This window comes from Myxine glutinosa, chromosome 7 (genome assembly GCF_964187855.1).
Source record: "Myxine glutinosa chromosome 7, kmMyxGlut1.1, whole genome shotgun sequence".
Classification (NCBI taxonomy): Eukaryota; Metazoa; Chordata; class Myxini; order Myxiniformes; family Myxinidae; genus Myxine; species Myxine glutinosa.
This window is the reverse complement of record NC_136267.1, coordinates 115,051,737-115,068,205: the sequence shown is the minus strand read 5'-3', so window position 1 is coordinate 115,068,205 and position 16,469 is coordinate 115,051,737. Positions and strand designations below refer to the sequence as shown.

The 16,469-nt window shown below is 43.7% G+C and overlaps 1 protein-coding gene across 4 annotated transcripts in view; it reads left to right on the top strand.

Annotated features, from left to right (window-relative positions):
- LOC137431537 (collagen and calcium-binding EGF domain-containing protein 1-like) overlaps positions 1-16,076 on the top strand; it is a 108,676-nt gene extending 92,600 nt beyond the window's left edge. For all 4 annotated transcript variants that reach the window (XM_068122955.2, XM_068122956.2, XM_068122954.2 and 1 more), the window contains 2 exons: positions 85-120; positions 12,989-16,076. In XM_068122955.2, the coding sequence (XP_067979056.1) occupies positions 85-120; positions 12,989-13,237 (285 nt within the window). In that variant the 3' untranslated portion in view covers positions 13,238-16,076. The remainder of the gene's footprint in view (positions 1-84; positions 121-12,988) is intronic.
- The last annotated feature ends 393 nt before the right edge of the window (positions 16,077-16,469 follow it).

The window sequence follows — 16,469 nt, the reverse complement described above, 5'->3', positions numbered from 1 at the left end:
TTAATATGTCCATTCTTTCTTGTCGAGTATGGATATTTCCTCTAATCATCTTGATTCATCCCTGTTTTTGCGCCTCAAATTCAGGGAGACAAAGGGATGGGAGGACCTCGGGGAGAGCCGGTAACGCCTCGTTTGACTTGTGTGAATTATTTGTGTGAAAACCAACGAATTGTGTGAATTACTTGCTTTTGTTGCTTATTTGGGATGATGATTACGTGTAGTGTCCAGTGATAGTTTGAACAGCTTTCTGTTAACATTCATACATATATTCATGTGAGACAGCCTCCGTTACCACAGACCATCTGCGCTAGGATCTTTAATTCCACGAATGGCCAAAAGGTCCCTAACTAAACTGCATTCAGTAATCGCAACTTACTATTCCCCAATCGCAACTAATGGAAAGCCAAATTTTGGCGGCGGTAGGTAGAAAGATGGAAAACGTTTCTTTCCTTTATAAGGCTTTATTTATTTATTTATTTATAAAATAGTATGGGGAGAAGGGTGGACAGGATGCTATAGCTAAATGGAACAAACCAGGCGATTCACAGACACAAATAGAGATGAGGGGACACTCAAACTTATACAACAACAAACACACAACATGCATTTTAAGGCCATTTTCCCTGCAAGAGCGGGGGTTAGCCTTGCGGTCCCCATGACAATCTTCTCCATTTTGCCCTATTTTCTGCATCTCTCCTTGTTAACCCCCTTGCCCGCATGTCTTCTTCCACCGTCTTTAGCCAAGTCTTTCTCGGTCTTCCCCGTCCTCTACTTCCTTCTACATTCATTTCCATCACTCTTCACAACCAGTCACTTTCATCCTTCCTCAACACATGACCAAACCATCTCAACCTGTTCCTCTTCACAGCATCAATCACAGGCTCTATTCCCATCATCTTTCGCAATTCATCATTTGTCTTCCTCTCTCTCAGCGACACTCCGCACATCCACCGAACCATTCGCATTTCCACCCTTTAAAGCCTTCGTTGCTGCTCTACATTCATGACCCATGTCTCGCTCCCATAAATCATAACACTTCTCACACATGCAGCATTCACCTTTCCCTTCAGCTTCAACGACACTCCCCTCCTCATCAGCATGCCACTCAGTTCCCGAAACTTCTACCATGCACATCTCACTCTAGCAACCGTTGCCGAGTCTGATCCACCTTCTCCATTCAGCATGTCTCTGAGATAGCAAAATGTTTTCACACCTTTCAGCTTCACGCCGTCTCCAAAATCCAACTCAACATTTCCTCCATCTGCAGCTCCCTCTGTGCACACCTTACATTTGAATGTAGCTGCCACACTGGTTAATGACCCTCTCAGACCACTACATTTTTGATGAACCCACTCAGCGCACATTGTACATTGAATGGAGTTCACTCCGACACCCTCCCTGCACACAGCACATGGCCACTTCCCAGTTCTTTCCACCTCACCACATGCTTTACCACTTGCCATCACCTTCGTCTTTCCTATATTCACCTTCAGACCTTTTGTCTCCATACTTTCCTTCCACTTGTTCATCTTTTCCTTCAGTCCATCCATACTTTCCGCAATCAACACCAGATCATCTGCATACAACAACTCCCATGGCAAACCCTCCTTTACGGTCTGAGCCAGCACCTCCATCACAGCTACAAATAGTAGTGGACTTAGTACCGACCCCTGATGCACTCCCACCTTCACCTCAAACTCACCACTGTTCCCGTCCTTCATCCTTACAGCTGTGCGTGCTCTTTTGTACATTGCCATCACAACTCTGATCAACCATTCCTCCACTTCTAACTTCCTCAATGCCCATGTCAATACTTTGCGTGGAACCCTATCGAATGCTTTCTCCAGATCAACAAACCCAAGAAACAACTTCCTCCTCTTCTCCATGTACTTCTCCTGCAACTGCCTCACAATAAAGAGCGCGTCTGTCATTCCTCTTCTTGGCATAAATCCAAACTGCATTTCGTCGATCTTCACCTTCTTCCTTATCCTCCTCTCCAACACCCTTTCCAATACCTTCATTCCATGCTCCAATGACTTTATCGCTCGGTACGAGCCACACTCCAGAGGGTCACCTTTCCCCTTGTATAGAGGGACAAGGGTACTCAGTTCCCAATCCACTGGAATGCGGCCTTCTTTCACCACCAGATTACAGATCTCTGTCATTCTCTTCACACCCAACTTCCTGCTGCCTTCAACATATCTCCCACAACTCCAGTCGGCCCTCCCGCTTTTGTACTCTTCATTGCTTTTATCGCTTCCTCAACTTCCTTCTCAGTTATCTTCTCTGCCGGTCCTAAAACTGGGTTACTCTCTATGTTGCCATCCCATTCATTCTCTGTATTCAACAGCATTTCCATATATCTTTTCCATCTTCCTTTAATTCCATCTGGGTCCACAACGATTTGTCCCACTTCATCCTTCAAGCAACTCACCCCCATCACATCACACCTTTCTTTCGCTATCTGCTTTGCAATCCTGAATACTGCTCTCTGACCCTCTTCCAAATCCAAGCGTTCTCCGAACATTTTCCTCCATGTCTCCTGCGCCTTTGCTACCTCTATCTTTGCAGCCTTCTTGGCTGCCTAATAACTTTCATGCTCTGCTTTTTCTGCTCCCGTACCCTTCGCCTTCTGCCACTCCTTGAACTTCTTCCTCTTCTCGTCAATCCTCTTTCCAACTTCATCATCCCACCACCATGTTTCCGAGTGCCTCGGTGGTCCTTTTGTCCATCCACATACCTCACCAACGGCTCCCAACAGACTATCTTTCAAACTTATACACAAGGAAATAAATAAAACCTAACCCCTAATGGCGCCAAATGAATACCAGAATCCATCGAGGTGCAAAGAGGCAGGCGAGGGCTTGTAAAAGCAGGAGCTGATTGTGGTCTCACGACGGCAAAGAGACTGGAGTAACTTGGCCCGTGAAGGTGAGGAGCGATGTAAGCGAAGCACAATGAAGGCGTGGAGCAATGAAGAGACAAGTAATGTCAGCAAGGATTAAAGAGGCGCAATATGGGCTAAATTCAAGAATAATGATCTCCAGAGGTCAGGGCTGGTACAACGTTGAAGCATTTGACAGACTTCCCAACACATGCACACACTGTGAGTAAACTCACACATGTAATGCTTTTAATGCCCAAATTGTTACCTCTGACATTTCAAAATGATCTGAGGATGTTAAAGGAGCTTGAACATGTAGGACTTGCTCAAGAAGGAGCTGAGTAGACATCAGGGTCCTTGTGCATGAACTTTCATGGATATTGGTATAGAAAAGACAACTCAGCTCAGCACATGTGATTTGAAGCTGGGATATCAGCATAACGAGCTCAGTACTTAGACGGAAATACCAAACAAGAACACACAAACTAAAGCTCAAATATAGTAAAAAACAAGTACAGATACATTCAAAGTACACCGCCCCCATGCCAAATAAATAAATATACTCCAGTGCGGCATCGAATAACCCCCGGCATCTGGCGATGCCACCATGCAGCACATAGAGACGGTATTTGGAGGGAGACAAACAAACAACAACATGCATTTTCAGTCAATTTTCCCTGCTAGAGCGGGGGTTAGCCTTGCGGTCCCCATGACAATCTTCTCCATTTTGCCCTATTTTCTGCATCTCCCCTTGTTAACCCCCTTTCCCGCATTTCTTCTTCGACCATGTTTAGCCAAGTCTTTCTCAGACCTCCCCGTCCTCTACTTCCTTCTACATTCATTTCCATCACTCTTCTCAACCAGTCACTTTCATCCTTCCTCAACACATGACCAAACCATCTCAACCTGTTCCTCTTCACAGCATCAATCACAGGCTCTATTCCCATCATCTTTCGCAATTCATCATTTGTCTTCCTCTCTCTCAACGATACTCCACACATCCACCGAACCATTCGCATTTCCACATTTTCCAGCCTTCGTTGCTGCTCTACATTCATGACCCATGTCTCGCTCCCATAAATCATAACACTTCTCACACATGCAGCATACACCTTTCCCTTCAGCTTCAACGACACTCCCCTCCTCATCAGCACGCCACTCAGTTCCCGAAACTTCTTCCATGCACATCTCACTCTCGCAACCTTTGCCGAGTCTGATCCACCTTCTCCATTCAGCATGTCTCCGAGGTAGCAAAATGTTTTCACACCTTCCAGCTTCACTCCGTCTCTAAGATCCCACTCAACATTTCCTCCATCTGCAGCTCCCTCTGTGCAAACCTTACATTTGAATGCAGCTGCCACACTGGTTAATGACCCTCTCAGACCACTACATTTTTAATGAACCCACTCAGCGCACATTGTACATTGAATGGAGTTCACTCCAACACCCTTCCTGCACACAGCACATGGCCACTTCCCAGTTCTTTCCACCTCACCACATGCTTTACCACTTGCCATCACCTTCGTCTTTCCTATATTCACCTTCAGACCTTTTGTCTCCATACATTCCTTCCACTTGTTCATCTTTTCCTTCAGTCCATCCATACTTTCCGCAATCAACACCAGATCATCTGCATACAACAACTCCCACGGTAAACCCTCCTTTACGTTCTGAGCCAGCACCTCCATCACAGCTACAAATAGTAGTGGCCTTAGTACCGATCCTTGATGCACTCCCACCTTCACCTCAAACTCACCACTGTTCCCGTCCTTCGTCCTTACATCTGTGCACGCTCTTTTGTACATTGCCATCACTACTCTGATCAACCATTCCTCCACTTCTAACTTCCTCAATTCCCATGTCAATACTTCGCGTGGAACCCTATCGAATGCTTTCTCCAGATCAACAAACACAAGAAACAACTTCTTCCTCTCCTCCATGTACTTCTCCTGCAACTGCCTCACAATAAAGAGCGCGTCTGTCATTCCTCTTCTTGGCATAAATCCAAACTGCATTTCGTCGATCTTCACCTTCTTCCTTATCCTCCTCTCCAACACCCTTTCCAATACCTTCATTCCATGCTCCAATAACTTTATCGCTCGGTACGAGCCACACTCCAGAGGGTCACCTTTCCCCTTGTATTGAGGGACGAGGGTACTCAGTTCCCAATACACTGGAATGCGGCCTTCTTTCATCACCAGATTACAGATCTCTGTCATTCTCTTCACACCCCAACTTCCTGCTGCCTTCAACATATCTCCCACAATTCCTGTCGGCCCTCCCGCTTTTCAAGTCGTCATTGCTTTTATCGCTTCCTCAACTTCCTTCTCAGTTATCTTCTCTGCCGGTCCTAAAACTGGGTTACTCTCTATGTTGCCATCCCATTCATTCTCTGTATTCAACAGCATTTCCATATATCTTTTCCATCTTTCTTTAATTCCATCTGGGTCCACAACGATTTGTCCCACTTCATCCTTCAAGCAACTCACCCTCATCACATCACACCTCGCTTTCGCTATCTGCTTTGCAATCCTGAATACTGCTCTCTGACCCTCTTCCGAATCCAAGCGTTCTCCGAACATTTTCCTACATGCCTCCTGCACCTTTGCTACCTCTTTCTTTGCAGCCTTCTTGGCTGCCTTATAACTTTCATGCTCTGCTTTTTCTGCTCCCGTACCCTTCGCCTTCTGACACTCCTTGAACTTCTTCCTCTTCTCGTCAATCCTCTTTCCAACTTCATCATCCCACCACCATGTTTCCGAGTGCCTCGGTGGTCCTTTTGTCCATCCACATACCTCACCAACGGCTCCCAACAGACTATCTTTCATTGACATCCAACCACGTTCAAGCTCAACCACATCATCCTCTACCCTACTCAGCCTCTCTTTTAATGCCTCCCTTACTGTCACCTCTTTCAACCTCCACGCCTTCATTCTCGGTTGGTACTTTACCCGCCGAACTCTCCTCGCATATTTCACCCTTATGTCGCAGACAAACAAGTGGTGCTGTGAAACAGCCTCCTCCCCCGGGATCACCTTTGTGTCCCGGAGGTGCCCCCTATCTCGCCTACGCACCATCAGGTAGTCAACAGTTGTCGTCAACCCACCTGACGTGTATGTAACAAGCTTATTATCCCCTTTCTGGAACTGAGTATTACAAATCAACAAATCAGCTCCATCAGCAAACTCCAAAATCCTTTCACCTTCTCCATTTCTCACACCATATCCGTAACCCCCATGAACTCCCTCAAAACCGTCCATACTCCTTCCCACATGTCCATTTAGGTCTCCTCCTACCACAACAACTTCCTCATCTTTCACGTTTTCCATCAGCTTCTCTATCGCACACCAGAACTTGTCCTTCTCTTCATTGCTCCGACCAACCTGCGGAGCATATCCCGAGATGACGTTCACCAAGAGCTTTCCAATCATCATTTTCACCATCATCAACCTATCACTCACTCTAGTCACACTCACCACACTGTCTACAAACTCCTCAGAAAACAGGACACCAACACCATTCACGCCCTCCGGGCACCCTTGCCACCCAAACTTGTATTTCTGTCCCTGCCTACCCTTAACCATTCTCACACCACTTCCCTTCCATCTCGTTTCTTGCACACAACATATGTCCACTCTTCTTCTGACCAATACTTCCACCACTTCTCCTGATCTCCCTGTCATTGTCCCTACATTCCATGTCCCAAACCTCAGAAACCGATCTCCACTTCGGGCTGTACCCTGCCCATATGTAGTTGTAATTGTCATGGTTCTCTTTTTGAGGCAATGTTTTTTTGGCCGGTTGCCCTTCCTGACGCCAACCCTCTTAGTCGCCTTTTACGACACGCAGGGATACGGTGTACCTATTCTAACCAGGGTACACACCGGGACATGTGTTTGTGTTTGTGTGTGTGTTTGTTTCGCGGATGTGTTGGTTTGGTGCATGTGTTTGTTTGGTCGATGTGTTAGTTTGGCGCATGTGTTAGTTTGGCGCATGTGTTTGTTTGGCGGATGTCTTAGTTTGGCGCATGTGTTTGTTTGGCGGATGTGTTAGTTTGGCAGATGTCTTAGTTTGGCGCATGTGTTTGTTTGGCGCATGTGTTTGTTTGGTGGATGTGTTAGTTTGGCGCATGTGTTAGTTTGGCGGATGTGTTAGTTTGGCGGATGTGTTAGTTTGGCGCAGGTGTTAGTTTGGCGGATGTCTTCGTTTGGCGCCTGTGTTTGTTTGGCGGATTTGTTAGTTTGGCGCATGTGTTCGTTTGGCGCATGTGTTCGTTTGGCGCATGTGTTAGTTTGGCGGATGTCTTTTTTTTTTTTTTTTTGTTGTTGTTGTTGTTGTTGTTGTATACAAGATCGAGGCTCGTGAAAGAGCGAACATTAATCACACAGAAAGACAAACCGACACATAAAACATATAACATCGGGAGCGGTAGACAAGATGGGGAGAGAGGGGGAAGGACACAAACACAACATTTGAGAGCAGGGACCGAGAGACATGGAGACATCGAGAGATCTGAGAGAGGGCGAGGGCTTTGGGGGGAGGGGGGCATGGGAAGGGGGCGGTGGGAGAGGTATAAAACATATGGACACTGCCAGGACTTCCAGGAAAGAAGTTGGAATTTCAAACAAGGTGGATCTGGGGTGAATTAGCGGGGGTAGAAAAGATCAAGGTTTTGGATGGGGGAAGATAAGAGATGGTGGTGAACAGCTGTTTTAAAGACCTGGAGGGAGGAGTGGGATTGAAGGGAGTGAGGGAGTTTGTTCCAGAGGCGGGAGAAAAGAGGAATGAAAGAGTAAAGGTGAGCAGAGAGCCGAGATTTCGGCAGTTTAACCATCAGAGGGTTGCTGGCAGATCTTGTGCGACCTGTAGGAATATTTGGGGGACAGAGCACAGAGAGAGCTGGGGGTGCAAGGCCGGAGAGGAGTCGGTAGAAGACAGAAAGACCACCTACCTGCCTGCGGTGAGTGAGTGAAAGGCCCTCAGAGATAGCTTCATCGCGGGAGATTCCAATAATTCTGAAAGCTTTGGTTTCAACAGCGTGAAGCCGAGCTAGGTGTGAGGCAGGAGCACCGGCCCATAGGGGAGAACAGTATTCCATTGAGCTGCGGATGAAAGCCTTGTATGTGGTGAGGAGCTCAGGTGTGCCGAGGAAGGACTTCGCACGACGGAGGATGCCCAGTCGGCGACTGGCTTTGGAGGCCAGCTTGGAAATGTGGTTTTCCCAAGAAAGATCATGGCAGATAGTGAGACCCAAAATCTTGAGCGACAGAACTTCTTGGAGAGGATTGTTGAGAAAGTAGATGGGAGGGTTGTCCAGTCGATCTTTTCGGAGAGACATAGTAAGAGTGTGAGATTTATCAGGATTGAAAGACATGTTCCACTTGTTTGACCAGTCTGTGATTTTGTCCAGGTCTTCAGAGAGTGAGGAGGCAGCAGACTGCCGATCTGAGGGAAGAGGAATGGAGCGGCAGAGAGTGGAGTCATCAGCAAAGAGATAGAGAGGATTTTCGAGAGAGTCAGAGAGATCATTGATGAAGACCAGAAAAAGCACGGGGCCCAGAACACTGCCTTGGGGAACTCCAGCCTGAACAGGAAGAGGAGATGAGAGAAACCCATTCAGGGCCACACGTTGACGACGACTAGAGAGGAAGTCCGCCAGCCATGCATGGAGATTTCCATGGATACCAAAGGAGGAGAGTTTGGTGAGCAGAGCGGGGTGCCAGACCGTGTCGAAGGCACGTGATATGTCGAGGGAGACAGCTCTAATTTCCTGTTTGGCATTGAGGACCTCCATCCATTGTTGAGACAGCAGAAGCAGCATGTCCAGAGTAGAGTGACCTGGTCTGAAACCAAATTGATGATCAGAGATCAAGCCATTGGAGAAGAGGAAAGATTTCATATCCGAAGCAATGATGGATTCCATGACTTTGCTGATAATTGGGAGAAGGCTGATTGGTCTGTAGTTGCTAGGATCTGTTTTTGCACCTTTTTTGTGCAAAGCGGTGATGTTCGCTGATTTCCAAGCAGATGGCAGTTGACCTTGAGCAAAAGAGAGGGTGAAGAGAACAGAGAGAGGGTGAGATAGAGCAGCAGAGCAGGATTTTAGGACCCGTGGGCTGATGCCGTCGGGTCCAGTTGCAGAATCAGAGTCGAGGGTTGACAGAAACTTTTCCACCTTGTCAGGAGGAAAGGACACGGAGTCCAGGAGCAGCAGGGTACGACTGGGTATGGTGGGTACAGAGAGGGATGGGTTTGGGACACAAGATTTAGAGGCAAACACAGAGTTGAGGCATTCAGCTTTTTCACGTGCGGAGTCAGCTGTGTAGCCATTTGAGGTAAGGGAGGGGATGGAGGGGGAACAAACACCAGAAACGGATTTGACCAGACGCCACCAGGATTTGGAAGAGGGAGACAGATAAGAGAGTTCGGTCTTGAGAATGGAGAGATATTGTTTCCTGGCTCTCCTGAGGGTGGACACACACTTGTTTCGGGCTTTGTGAAAGGAAATGAGATTTCCTTCCGTTGGATTTGCTTTCCAGGAGACGAAGGCAAGTTGTTTCTGGGCAACAGCCTCACCACAAGATTCCATGTACCATGGACGGGAGGAAGGGTATGACAACTGAAGACGAGATGGGATAAATCTGTGCATGAGAGAGAGCAATTTACTCTCTCTCATGCACAGATTTACTCTCTTAGTTTGGCGCATGTGTTTGTTTGGCGCATGTGTTTGTTTGGCGGATGTCTTCGTTTGGCGCGTATGTTTGTTTGGCGGATGTGTTTGTTTGGGAGGGAGAGGTGTACAATAATTGATTGATTAATTGCATAATTAAAATCAATAAATAATAATCCTAAAATAATTGCTTAATCAACTGGATAATAGCATACCAAGACCACCAGTGTTTCATCTGAAGCTGTAATTTTGGAAAATTAATTAAATAAGTCAGTAATCGGAAAAATTAAATAATAAATAAATAAATAATAAATCGATTAATTGATTAATCAATAAATCAAAAATATTCATAGCCGCTTCACTTGGTCACTGTCGTGTCCCAATATCACCTTCCTCGCTCAAAAGGTGCCTGAGATATTGCCCAGATTTGAAAGGAAATAAATAAGTACATAATTAATCAATTAATCGATTAATCAAAAACCAAAAAATACTGTTTTTGCCAAAGCACTTGTTCATTATTGTGCCGAAATTTCAGCTTCCCAGCTCAAAGTATGGCTGAGACATTGCCTGGACAAACAAACAAATGAAAAATCGGTCAGAGACCGAGGACTTGCCGGAATATACTTTTTTTTATCGGCCATTTTGGACAAATATGGCGGCCGAACCATGTGACTGATGACGTCATCATTATTTGTTTTCTAAACGAATTTATTCCGAGATTATACTCAAGAAATTTCATCTTGATCGGATGAAGTTTTGTACTTGTCAAATTATGACGTCATAATGGACGCACCTATGACATCATCATTAACATATTTTGTTCCCTGTGGAGAGTTCTTTACAATGAGCAATGTCTCAATTTTTTCTATTCAGCACTTTCGGAGATATAGAGGTGCAAAGTTTTTCGGTTTTTCCAAGATGGCGGCCGAACCACATGACCGATGATGTCATCATTTTTTTTTTCTCCACCAGTTTATGCCGACATGGCACTCAAGAAATTGCATCTTGATTGGATGAAGTTTTGTACTTGTTGAATTATGACGTCATAATGGAGGCACCTATGACATCATCAATAACATGTTTTATTCCCCTGGAGAGTTCTTTGCAATGAGCCATGTCTCATTTTTTTCTATTCAGCACTTTCGGAGATATAGAGGTGCATTAATTTTTTTTCTCCACCAGTTTATGCCGACATGGCGCTCAAGAAATTGCATCTTGATCGGATGAAGTTTTGTACTTGTCGAATTATGATGTCATAATGCAGGCACCAATGAAATCATCATTAACATGTTTTATTCCCCATGGAGAGTTCTTTACAATGAGCCATGCGTCAATTGTTTCTATTCAGCACTTTCGGAGATATAGAGGTGCAAAGTTTTTCGGTTTTTCCAAGATGGCGGCCGAACCACGTGACCGGTGACGTCGTCATTATTTTTTTTCTCCACCAGTTTATGCCGTCATGTCGCTCAAGAAATTGCATCTTGATTGGATGAAGTTTTGTACTTGTCGAATTATTGAATTATGACATCATAATGGAGGCCTTGGGCCGAGAGAGTTAAAAATTTGGCACAGTCTATTCCAGGGCAAGATAAATATGTGTGTAAAGGTTGGCGATTCTATGTGCAATGGTGTAGACGCAGTACTGTGAATAAACATACAGACAAACAGACATACAAACAGACAGACAGATGAAAAATCGGCCAGAGACCGAGGACTTGCCGGAATGTACTTTTTTATCGGCCATTTTGGACAAATATGGCGGCCGAACCGCGTGACCGATGATGTCATCATTATTTGTTTTCTAAACTAATTTATTCCTTGATGATGCTGAAGAAATTTCATCTTGATTGGATGAAGTTTTGTACTTGTCGAATTATCGAATTATGACGTCATAATGGAGGCCTTGGGCCGAGAGAGTTAAAAATTGGGCACAGTCTATTCCAGGGCAAGGCAAATATGTGTGTAAAGTATGGCGATGCTATGTGCAACAATGTAGACGTAGTACTGCGCACAAACAGACAGACAGACTAGAAATCGGTCAAAGACCGAGGATTTGCCGGAATTTACTTTTTTTTCAGGGGTGTTGGTTAGAAGGTAATCGGATAATGTTTGACAGTTATTAGTAAAAAAAAACAATTTCTTACCTTGAGTTTGACCTTTCAAGGTCACTCAAGGTCAAAGGTCATGGTGCCAAATAAAATGTCAAATGTGACTTCCTACATGTCAGTACCAGTAAGTGTATACATATCTCTTGTACTTTTAGAGTTATAGTGGTTTGAAATATATTTTAAATGAAAACTCGACCCCCCCTGATTTCACGTTTTGGGTGACCTTGAGCTTGACCTTGGGCCTAGAGAGTTAAAAATTGGGCACAGTCTATTCCAGGGCAAGGCAAATATGTGTGTAAAGTATGGCGATGCTATGTGCAACGATGTAGACGTAGTACTGCGCACAAACAGACAGACAAACCAACCAACCAACATACTATTCCAGCAAGTAACAAGTACAGATACATTCAAAGTACACCGCCCCCATGCCAAAGAAATAAATATCCTCCAGCGCGACATTGCCGGGGCACCTTTGGCGCCCGGAAATACCGCTGCGCAGCTCATAGAGACTGAATTGGGTGGGAGAGGTGTACAATAATTGATTGATTAATTTCATAATTAAAATCAATAAACAATGATCATAAAATATTTTCTTAATCAATTGGCAAATCGCATACCTAAACTACCAGTGCTTCATTCGAAGCTATAACTTTTGGAAAATTAATTAAATAAGTAATTAATCGAAAATAAATCAATAAATAATTGATTAATTAATAAATAATTAATCGATTATTGATTAATCAATAAATCAAGAATATCCTTTATAGCCACATCACTTGGTCACTATCGTGTCTAAATATTAGCTTCCTAGCTCAAAGGATGCCAGAGAGAGAGAGAGAGAGAGAGAGACAGAAAGAGAAAGAGAAAGAGAAAGAAAGAAAGAGAAAGAAGAAAAAGAAGTGAAGAGAAGCGAAGAGAAATGAAGAGAAGAGGAGAAGAAGAGAAGAGGGAAAGGGCCGGTCCATGCGGACCGATTGGCGCTCTGACCGTGACCGCACTGCCATGAATCCGGGCAACAGGGAAGAATGGGGATGGTTTGGCCCCAGACTTGTGTTGGGGGGTACAACCACCGCAAAAGGCATCCCCAATAGTTGTACATATGTGCAGTTATATGTATATGTAGATGGTCCACATTGTCATGTGATGTAGCATTTGAACACATGTCAATTTTTTAATCTGCAAACTTTTCCATACCGTACTTCTCAATCCCTTCATTTATCCTTTACACATATCCTGATGTTTTTTTTGGTTGAGAAACGGATTTGCAGGTTCTGTGTATATCTTGTTGCGATAACAAACCATTGCAGATATTTTTTCTCATCGCAGGGATCTCCAGGCTCTTTTGATTTCTTGCTGCTCATTGTTGCCGACCTGCGCCATGACATCATTGACCTCCAGAAGCGGGTTTTTGGTGAGCAGCGAGGAATTGACCCAGTGGATCCAAGGTCTCGTGTCAAGATAACACCAGGCCCAAAGGGCTCGAGCAGGCCTGTTTTCCAAAGTGACCAAAGCTCTGGAGATGCTTGGTCTTTGTGGTGGAAGAGGAGACAGACTTTTCGGAATGGGGTGTGGTGATCTTTGTGGAACATCTGTATTTTGTGAAACAAAATTTCACTAAAAGTGTGGATTTATTCCAGGTCATATCTAAGAGATAGCTTGCAGTTTAGGTAGTTTATGTGTTATACAAGATGATTCGATAACCGCAAATCATGTACTTTCACCAATCAAATATTTCTTTTGTTGGATAATTGAAGTGTTGCATATTATGTAACATGTTTATTCTCCATGTTGGACAAACAAAGTCAAATGCAACAAACTTCCATGAGAAGTCATGTAGCAAAGTAGATTCAAGTTAATTGCGACTTAACAGAACACACCACCTTTTATAGTTCCATATGCTGGTGCAAATAGAGGAGACATTGTCACCATGGTCACAAAGGAAAGGTGAACCAAATGGATACTCCTGACATATTATTTACGAAAATAAAATTATATGCAATCATTCTAAAATATGCAATTTGGTGTCTGTTTGTCTGACGATTTTTGACCGCAGTACATTCGGTCGTTACTTATCCAATGTCAACAAAACTTGACAGGAGGACTAATGGTCACATGATGGAGGTTGTAGCGATTTAATTTCCTCCCCCACTCCGCAGGGGGGTTTCTGCCTTGCACGAAATCCATGTTGAGGTGTATATCTGTGTTAAAATAGCCAATCATAGCATTTTTCCAAAGCAGCTTCTAATAACAAAAGTAATAACAACATTAATGATAATACCATAATATTAATGTTATTACAGAACAATATTCATACAAAATACGAGTAATATCCCCTCTGATCCCCAAGGGTTTTTTTTCTCCGTGGACGTCGTGCTAACATGTATAAATAGTTTATCGTGTTGTTTCTTGGGGCAGTGCCTATAGCCTACCAGAAGGAAAAAATATTATAAGCCACAAACACATATGATTACCTTCTTAAACAGTCGATACTGCTGTTTAACACTAAACTGAAAGAAATCTGGAGGAATCCCGACATCTGTGAGGCATTCTATGCTTATTGCATCGACCACAGACTAACACACCAGAGCCTAGATCTACTGTAATCTATATATCCCAAATAAGATAATAACATGACCCTTCCTGCCCTGCATGCTCCTGTATGGAGTGAGTGTACTAGTAGAAAAAAACAACAACAAGCAAACAAAAAACCAATATAAATGATAAAAGTCATTTTTGGACCAAAAAAGAGAAACATCACAAAGATTCTCTCAATATGGACCCCCAAATGGTCAATCTAGAAAGTCTGATATTGCTTCTCTAATCACCAAACCGATAATACCGAGCGGCATCTCCTCTGCATCAATCCCAAGCCAGGAGGTTTCTTCACAGAGTGTTCCTTTCATTGTTTGGGATGGGTCATTGTTGGAAGACCTGGATTATATAGTGGTAACCACCCTTAGAAAAGTCAAATTCCAATGCTGTTTCCAGCTTATCACTTCATACTTGAATTGGGATTTTCAAGATATCAAGTGACTTACTGCAATAGGGATCCAGAGATACAGGTTCTCATAAACCATATTTAACCTTCTCAACATGTTAACACCAATATTGCTGATGGAAACCGTTTGTTGTATAAATAGTGACAGTCATATGTAAATCACATATGAAATATTGAAATATTTTAATATGCCAAATTTAATATGCATGCTAAAAAATATTTACAGGGTTATTGAACTGTACATTATTGTTTGTAATATGTTTATATTAATACCATTAACTAAACAGTCTGTCCCTTTTATTTTTAGTACCTTTCATGGTTGACAAGATAACTTAGAGGCTTAGAGGTAGCATACTCATCTTTGAGCAGTCTGTTGTGGGTTTGATTCCTGGTCTAACTGGCAACTCTCATCCTGATGATTCACAGGCATGTTGTTCCATCAAAGAGTGCACCAATACTTTGGAGGGGACATTAGATGAGCACTCTCATTTACTATGGCATTTTTCTTGTGGACAATAACCCCATTGCTACTTTTGTAGGGTGTAGGCCATTGTTTGTGACTATTCCAGCCAAAATTTGAACTCCTATCTTGTTTGAGGCCTGCTTCTCCAGCATCCTGTGATGGAGCAACTCTTTCTTGCCCAGTAGTCAGGGCCCTTAGGGATATTTTGGTTCAAATTCTTCCAAAAGCATCAAATTTGGCGCAGATGTTGCCCATGCCATACGCTTTCGATTTTTGACGGGCGCCAAGGGCGGTATGATCCGGGGACCGTACCGGTCCATCCCGCCATGTCACCTGACCTATGACGTCATAATTAGGATATGCATCCAATCACATGACGTACTATAAGTGGTCAAAGTTCAAAATGAATCGATCGAAAAATGAAGGCAGGGATCCATTTTTAAGGTTTTCATAAAATCCAATATGGCCGCCAGGTCACATGACCTATGACGTCATATTTATGACATGTATACAATCATGTATACATGAACCCGGATCATGATCGCACAAAAATTAAACACAAGGATATGGCATACAGTTCATAAAACATCAAAATCCATACCTTTGTAATTAGACTGATGAACTGCATATGCCTGAAAATTAGGAAATAGACATGTAAATATTTCCTCTAATTGTCAAAAATAAGGTCAGAGTTCGATTACCCAACCCAGAAACATAAAATGGTGAACTTCGCGTAAATCTTGACAAAAAACTCAAAAACCGACATGTTTGACTCAAAAATGACCTTTAAGATGACCTTGAGGGTTGACCTTGACCTCGAATCATCAAAATAACATCATAATTGGATTCCTCGACCTCGAAAACCCCTGAAAAGTGGTATCATACATGATTCCAACCCTTTTGGTTATTTAACTGATTTTCCTCTAATCCGGGTGGCAGCCATTTAGTATTTCGCCAATATGGGGCCCCCGGGGGGGGGGGGGGGCGCCCGTCTTGGCGCCCGTCAAAAATCGAAAGAGTATGGCATGGGCAACATCTGGGCCAAATTTGGTGCTTTTGGAAGAATTTGAACCAAACGGCCCCAAAATATCCCTAAGGGCCCTGACTACAGGGTAAATTCTCAGCAATGAAAACATTCACGACCGGTTGGCATGCCTAGTGGGAAAATTTACTTATATATATATAATATATACTCATTCATTACAAAATCCTTCTTAACACAATTATTTTCCAAAAAAGACAAGGTAATCATATTTTTATATTACGTCTATGTAAGGAGAGGGGCAGTTATTTTGCTCTCAGGGCATGATGGTGTGAATACTGATTCTCATAGTTACTCTGCCCTC